Source organism: Brassica oleracea, chromosome C7 (assembly GCF_000695525.1).
Source record: "Brassica oleracea var. oleracea cultivar TO1000 chromosome C7, BOL, whole genome shotgun sequence".
In the NCBI taxonomy this organism is placed as follows: domain Eukaryota; kingdom Viridiplantae; phylum Streptophyta; class Magnoliopsida; order Brassicales; family Brassicaceae; genus Brassica; species Brassica oleracea.
The window spans coordinates 42,528,316-42,536,461 of record NC_027754.1 but is presented as its reverse complement, the minus strand read 5'-3'; the positions used below and the strand labels follow the sequence as shown (position 1 = coordinate 42,536,461).

The following is an 8,146-nucleotide window of genomic DNA, read 5'->3' as shown; positions in this document are numbered from 1 at the left end:
AACCGATTTATGGATTTGAAAATTCTTGTTACATTGGTTTTAAAGATAAGGGGTTTGAAATCCGGATCAGTGTGATGAATACGTGATCATCTATGTATATAATGTGTAAGAAGAAATTGAAAACTAAAACCGGCCGGTTTAATGTTTCTTTACAAGTGAAATGTTTCAAGGGGATGTGTAAGAGGTGGATCATCACTTGATCATATATTATATAACGTGTAAGTGAATAAAACAGAGGTTCTAGTGTATTTTTTAAATAACAAACAACTCACATTTACAATTCTAGAACTATACGTTAATGTTTTAGTCTAAGGACTGTTTGTTAATGATTTATATTTACGGAGCAAAAACGATGATGCATTGGTTTAATAATGATTTATTAAGTCCATTTTTTTGTAGGCGTGTAACAGAATTTTGGTTTGTAAACCGAACCGAAGAGTGGTTTTAAACTATTTTGGACTTTATCCTGTCGACAGGTCAATTAACTTTGAATATCAAAACCAACTTGATATTTTAGGGAATGATATAATAAGGCATATTATTAGTAATGAATGAATAAATGATAACTGATTTCTAGTGATGGTCCATTAAGTCCATTTTTTAAAAAATCACACATGAATCAAGGTTGTGAGTTCTGTTTTAATATATAAGATATTTTTTGTTTGAGTTGAGATCTTAATCTAGTATGCAAATTGTGGCGTTTTTGGATCAGTTTAGGTTTAGGATATAGAAAGAAACCCTCATCTTAACTAAAATGTTGAACACAGTCTAAATGGAATCTTGCATTATGAACAATAATGGTCTTTTGACTATATTGGTTTGTGCAATAATTATAAGTTAGTCGTCCAACTTTTCAGGAGCTCGTCGAGGGTTAAATTCAATTAAGATTTTAAATATATATTGAACGGTAATCTCTCTTCCGCTATTGGCTCACAAAAATGTTTCTGGACAGCAATTGTCTTAATTCTGCCAACCAGCAATTTTTAATTATCTCTTCTTAATCATATTACTATAAAATACTAGTACGTAACTGAAAGATAACTTAAAATATATATGAAGACATGAGTTTTGTAGTCAGATTTTGCTTTCCCAGATCGTACTTCTCCGAAGATACATGTAATTTTCTTTACGTTCTCCAAAAATTTAAATTTTAACTTTAGTTTTTCTAGGAATTATTATAGGTATAAGTTATTTCAGCAAAAAATATTCTTTTTTACTTTCTCCAATAATTTTGATTAAAAAGCTTTATACATATCAAACGAAATATCAACAGAAGCATCATTATTAGGGGTGGGCACTTCGGTTATTTTCTCGGTTCGGTTCGGTTTGGTTAGTTCGGTTCTACCATTTTTTCAACTGAAGTAAACCATAGTTAGTTTGGTTCGGTTTGTGTTCGGTTCGGTTTATATTCGGTTCAGTTTGTATTCGGTTCAGTTTATATTCGGTTCGGTTTGTTTTTTTGGAACAGTTTAATTAGATTCTTCTTAGTTTGATTTTTCTAAAAGAAATTATGTTTTAAAACATAAATTATGTAAACATAAACTATATAAACTAAATTAAATATAAAACTGAAATAATTTTTTTTTAAAAGTCACAAAAGTATATAAGAATTAAAACAAATGAAAGTTAACTAAAGTAAAAAAAACCAACATCATTAGTAATATCTCTTATATCATTAAAATTCAAAAGCTTGCAATGAATGAAATATTTTAAATCAAATATTTTGATGATTACATATTAGGTTAGAAGAATTTATGTTAATGAATATAAAATGAAAAATATGTGGTTTAGTATTAGAATTTTAGTATATTGGTATTACTAATATTTTTAATTTAAATAATTACAAAAATACATCGGTTTCTCGGTTCGGTTCGGTTTAAACCGAACCGAACCGAACCATTCGGGTTGGGGAAATTTTCAACCGAATGGTTTAAAATAGACTTTAGTTCGGTTTGAATCGGATTCGGTTCGGTTGGTTCGGTTCGGTTCGGTTTTTTTGCCCATCCCTAATCATTATGTTCGTTAGTCAAGGATCACATGTTTAATTTTCCCCGCGGTTTCAAGAAATGCTCTCAGTAGTTGTGATGCAACACAATTGTTTGAGCTTCACAGTCATATATAGACTCACTTAATGTTGTGTAGGTTAGAAGAAAGCTCATTTTTACTTTTATTTTTCCTATTTATTCAAATGGATCGACTCGGCAGTAATAACATGTTTTGTTGCCTAATGTGTCGGACAGACGTTGAAATACTCTTTGATGGTCCGGCACAAATAAATGAGCCTTTGTTGCATACTTGTCAAGTTGTGATAACTAGGGCTATTAACGTATAAAAGTCTAAACGTCTCTGATTCTAAAGCAGTAGTTATTTCTAAATTATCCTTCTGAGAAAATGTTTCACCTAAAGTTGCAATCTTGCGATCTTTAATTAGATGAAAGAGTGACAATCATATCAGTACGAACGATGATATCATATTTTCATTCATATGATTTCCATTTTAACTCAAGGTGGTGCTTGCTTTCATGGACAATATCTAGGACTGCCTCCTGTCCAGTTTAACTCAAGGTGGTGCTTGCTTTCTCTGTCTTTTGGTGTAGGTTCAGTGATCTGTGGCGGCTTTTGGTGGTTTCTTATCCGAATAAAGCTCGATTCAGTGTGAGTGGGTGTAGAGCTGCAAAATGGGTGGGTTGTCCAATGGGTGTCCATGTCCAAATATATTTGGGCTTTCATAAGTTATACACATATTTCCAGATGGGTTTTAAATAGTCAAAATTGGGAAACCAATTAACCTATGGGTGTTTGTGGATTTGGTTAATATGGACATGGACGGCTCAATTAAAAAAAAAATTCTAGGGTTTCCAAAATTTGGGGGAAAATTGGAAAATTTCATTTCATTGTGGAAGAGAGTTTCTGCGACTCCTTTGGCGATTTTGGCGATTGAAACTGAGTTCCATCGGAGAAAGTGTCTCCATTCGTCTCTTCGTTCAGTCTCTCTGTTCTCCAGTCTCCGACTCTCCATTCATCTTCTCTCTAGCTCTCGGAGGCGACTCGCAAATCGCGATCCTTCGTCTGTTGTTGTTGCATTGTAATTCGACTCGCAAAGTAATTCGAATGTTTTCTTAATCCGAACCAACTCATTGTGACTCATTTTGTTGTTTTGTTTTGCCTAGTCAGAAACTTGAGGAATGAGGACATGATCAGTTTTCTCGCCAAAACCGTAAAATCAAGTTTTTCCACCAAAACCGCAAAATTGAGTTTTTCCACCAAACTGCAAAATTAAGTTTTCCAGACAAACCGCAAAATCGAGTTTTCCCGCCAAAACCGGAAAATTGAATTTTTCCACCAAAACCGGAAAATCAAGTTTTCCCACCAAAACCAGAAAATCAAGTTTTTCCACCAAACCCGGAAAATCAAGTTTCCCGCCAAAACTATAAAATCGAGTTTTCCCGCCAAAACCGGAAAATCGTGTTTTCTAACAAAACCGAAAAATCAAGTTTTTCTGCCAAAATTTTTTTCCGCCAAAACCGTAAAATCGAGTTTTCCCACCCAAACCGTAAAATCGAGTTTTCCCGCCAAAACTGCAAAATCGAATTTTCCTTGCAAGATTGGAAAATCGAGATTTCCTGCCAAAACCGTAAAATCGAGTTTGTCCGTCAAAACCGAGTTTTTCTGGCAAAACCACAAAATTGATTTTTCAACCGAAAACGCAAAATCGAGTTTTCTGCCAACACTGTAAAATTTGTAGGCTTATAGATTAAAATTTAAAATTTTCTTATATGGTCCATTATGGATTCCATGGCAGCCTATGTAAACATGAATGTTAGTGGGTCTGGTCTTTAATGAACATGGTTCCTAATAGACATGGTTATTTTTTGTCCACAAACAATAAATGGATAAATGAATATGAATTAATGGACGTGGGCTAACCCAGTTTACAGCTCTAAGCGGATGCACTTGGTCACGAGTATCGTTGTCTGTTCGTGGAGGTTGCAGATTAAAAGGGCTACGTGAGCTGTTCTTGACAACATAGATCTTTAAGGACTGTTCATTGAAAATGCCAAATTTCTTGTAGTCGTTTCATTCTCTTAGCAATGTCTGAGTCTATGTTTAAATTATTTTCAGTTTTTCAGTTTTTTGGTTCTTCTGTTGTTCTGTAAAAAACTTAAAAGTTTAGTAATGAATTTTATTATTTTTATCAAAAAAAAAGTACCAACCAGTCGAACCATTATTTTATTTTTATTTTTATTTTTTTGAGCATTTTTTGTCAAATTGTTTTTGAACCCTTTATTTTTCTCTTTTGGTTCTTATAGAATTTAGACGAAAGCTCTTTTGAGAAGCACCAAAATAAAGTTGAAATATCAAGTGATCCGTAAAAGGAGTTTGTATATTAAATTCATGATGTTTTTAATTTTCATCACACAGTTATATGCCTTATTGCAATTATTTGTTGCTTTTCTATAAAGAAAAATAGAAAGCCAAGGTTGCATATCCTCTCTTTTCTTGTCTTTTGACTCTTATTATTTATTACTTTTCCTCGTATTTTTAATGTGTTCTATTGTTTCATAGATTTATAGTTATGTAAATAAATAAAAAAAGTATAGTTTCTAGTCGGTACTAAGAAGAGATGGAATAGCTCAACTATCAGTTTGCCAGTATTCATCGGAGCCTTAATCCGTGCATTATAGTTATACTTTTGACCATCATAGAATTTTGCATAGTAGTTAAAACAAAATCTGGAATCAAGTTTAGAAAATCTTTAAGAAGATGATATTTGTAATCATATTAGCTGCTCAATTTAAAAAAATTAAACAACAAAATCAAAAACAATTTTTTTTTTGCAAATGGGACTGATATGGTTTCATCGTCATCAATGCACTAAGACGTACATAGGAAACCCACCAAGTTGTTCCACCTCTTTTTCTTGTGCGTTACAATAACTTTCTCCAGAAAATCGCAACCCCTCACGCAAACCATGCTTTTAATTTACAATTTTACAGTCCTCCACGAAAACATGAAAGCCATTTTCTACCTGCAGAGTTGTTGATCTTATCAACAAACAAACAAACAAGCAATTATCTCTCCAATTCTCAAAACCAGGCTAAAAATTGGCTGAAATCTCCCAAAGTTTTTTTCTTCCTTTTGTTCCTTCACTTATCAACTTCTTTTTCCCCAAATTATCCTCTTCTTCTACACACACAAATGTCAGAGACATCGAAGTTAGAAACTTTTCATCCAGAAGCCTCTGAAGGGTGTTCTTTGGAGACTTCTGGATTGAAAGTCTCCGAAGGGTGTTGTTCAAAGACCTTGATGCAGAGCATTTTTCATGAGCTCAAGGTACAAATGAGAATAGGTCTACCATTGGTGGCTATGAACTTATTGTGGTTTGGTAAGATAACAAGTACATCTGTGTTTCTTGGCCGTCAAGGCAAGCATAACCTAGCCGGTGGCTCGTTAGGGTTTTCATTTGCGAACGCTACTGGTTTTGCTGTTTTATACGGAATCTCTGCTGCAATGGAACCCATATGTGGCCAAGCGTTCGGAGCCAAGAACTTTAAGCTTCTCCACAAAACCCTTTTGATGGCGGTGTTCTTGCTTCTCTTGATATCAATCCCTATATCTCTCTTGTGGCTAAACGTTGACAAGATCCTCATCAGTTTTGGTCAAAAAGAAGACATCTCCTACATAGCCAAGAGATACCTTCTCTACCTCCTTCCTGATCTACCAGTTCTCTCTTTGCTTTGTCCCCTTAAGGCTTATTTAAGCTCACAAGGCGTCACTCTCCCCATCATGTACACCACAGCTGCAGCCACTTCTCTTCATATCCCCATCAACATATTCCTCTCTAGAGCAAAGGGAATCCAAGGAGTTGCAATGGCGGTTTGGATAACGGATCTTATCGTCGTGATTCTTCTAACTGGATATGTGATAGTCGCTGAGGGATTGAAAGATAACAAATGGAAACAAGGTGGGTTGCTGGACCAACGTGGTCAAGACTGGCTGAATCTGATCAAGCTTAGTGGACCGTGTTGTCTCACCGTGTGCCTCGAGTGGTGGTGCTACGAGATTTTGGTCATATTAGCCGGGAGGTTACCAAACCCTGAGGAGTCCGTATCCACCTTGGTCATACTACTAAACTTCGACTATTTGCTTTACGCTGTTATGCTTTCCTTGGGGACGTGCGTGGCTACACGAGTGTCTAACGAGCTCGGTGCGAATAATCCAAAAGGAGCTTATAGAGCAGCGTACACTACACTCGTTGTTGGTGTTGTTTCGGGTTGCGTGGGAGCTTTAGTGATGATAGCGTGTAGAGGTGTGTGGGGATCTTTGTACGCTAGCCATGACCTGATGATCATAAACGGTGTGAAGAAGCTGATGCTGATAATGGCCGTTTTTGAGGTTATAAACTTCCCTTTATTGGTGTGTGGAGAGATTGTTCGTGCAACAGCAAAGCCGTTGCTTGGAATGTATGCGAATCTTGGTGGGTTCTACCTGTTGGCTTTGCCCTTAGGGGTGAGTTTGGCGTTTAAAGCTAAACTAGGGCTTGTAGGGTTCTTGATAGGGGTTCTTGTTGGAGCATCTGTTTGTTTCTCGACGTTGCTCATTTTTATTGCAGGGATTGATTGGGAGAAAGAGGCGGGTAAAGCACATATTCTAACTTATGACGCAGAGGGTGAACAAAGTCTACAAGGCTCAAAACAAGATATGATCTCAATATGAGCGTGAAAAAGTATGTGCTTGATGTCTTAAAGATATAACTAGAAATTGTTCCGCGCCCGGCGCGGGTTTTTGTTTTAACTTGTGTTCATTGTAAATTCATAAAATGCTGGTCTTATATAAAAATCTCATGTATATTTTTTTATATTTTGTTATTTACATATAGAGTAGAATATATTATTTTATAATTTAGATGTTTGATTATACTTTTTTTTCTTTATACATAATATTATACTAAAAATTTTATAACTTGATGCAATTGTACTATTCATATACTAACATGTTGTCTTTTGTTTTGTTAATTTATTTTAAAGTGAAACAACACACTAAATTTTTTAATTTTTTGCATTAGTTATTATGAATTATTATTAATTTTATGATATTTTGTTTTCTTGAAAATTGAATTTTCGAAATATTTATATTTGACTAAACTAAATAAAGTAATACTATAGTGATTTTAAATGTAGTGATAGAATTTGTAAATAAAAGAAAATACAAAAAGGAAATACTTAATTTATTGTAAATACAATGACTAATAATATAAATAAAATAAAGTACTTAATCTGCATATGTTTCCAAATAATTCTCATTAATATATCATCTTTGTATCCAGACAACTCCAAAATGTACTTCAGTTTTAAAAATATAGACTAGGATAAGACATGCGCATTGTGCTGGGTAAATTTTTATGAAAATTATTTAAGAAATATCGTAAAGGAAAAATGTAGATTATTGATCGAATTAATATATTTGGCTCTTAAAAAAATTAAAATATTTTTTGTTAATTACATAATTTGTTTACTAATGAACTGATCCCATTTTTAAAAATATTTTAGGTCAAAAAATTATTTATCATTTAAAACCCTAACGTTTAGGCCGAATAATAGCATGTCTACTATTTGGTTACAATGAAAGTATGCCAGCTCGGTTTTATATCATGTTTTAGCAATTTAAAAGCTAATTATGGTTATGAGAAGTTTACGTTCACGTGCCAATTCTATCTATCTTCGATATTTTTCTCATTTTTGTGTCATTTTGGTTATTGTTCGATATAAATATTGATTTTTGAGTTTTTTCTCATTTCTTTCTTTTATTTTGGCATGAGATTTAGAAAATGTTTAAGATTCAAAATTATTAAAGAAATACATACTTAGGTTACGATCTGCGACTTGTGCAGAATAAATACTTATTTTATATTTTTCTGCATATTATTAAATAATAAAATAATAATTATATATTTAATAACTAAGAAATTAATTACTATTGTGTAATAAATTGGCTTGCACATATAAATCAATCATTTTAGACTAAATAAATCAAAACAATCAATCTTATCTATCGTATATGATATATACTTAAATTTAAACGATATGAAGTATATATATATATATATATATATATTAACATAAACACCTATTAAAATAAAATTATT

General features: G+C 33.1%; 1 protein-coding gene across 1 annotated transcript; it reads left to right on the top strand.

Moving 5' to 3' along the window:
- Positions 1 to 4,907: 4,907 nt before the first annotated feature.
- On the top strand, positions 4,908 to 6,836 carry LOC106303849 (MATE efflux family protein DTX1-like). Its single transcript, XM_013740191.1, has one exon. It carries the CDS (start codon positions 5,200 to 5,202, stop codon positions 6,715 to 6,717), a length of 1,518 nt encoding a protein of 505 aa, XP_013595645.1. The 5' UTR covers positions 4,908 to 5,199; the 3' UTR covers positions 6,718 to 6,836.
- Positions 6,837 to 8,146: the final 1,310 nt, after the last annotated feature.

Coding starts and splice junctions, on each gene's coding strand:
- LOC106303849 (XM_013740191.1), top strand. CDS start 5,200: ATGTCAGAGACATCGAAGTTAGAAACTTTTCATCCAGAAGCCTCTGAA.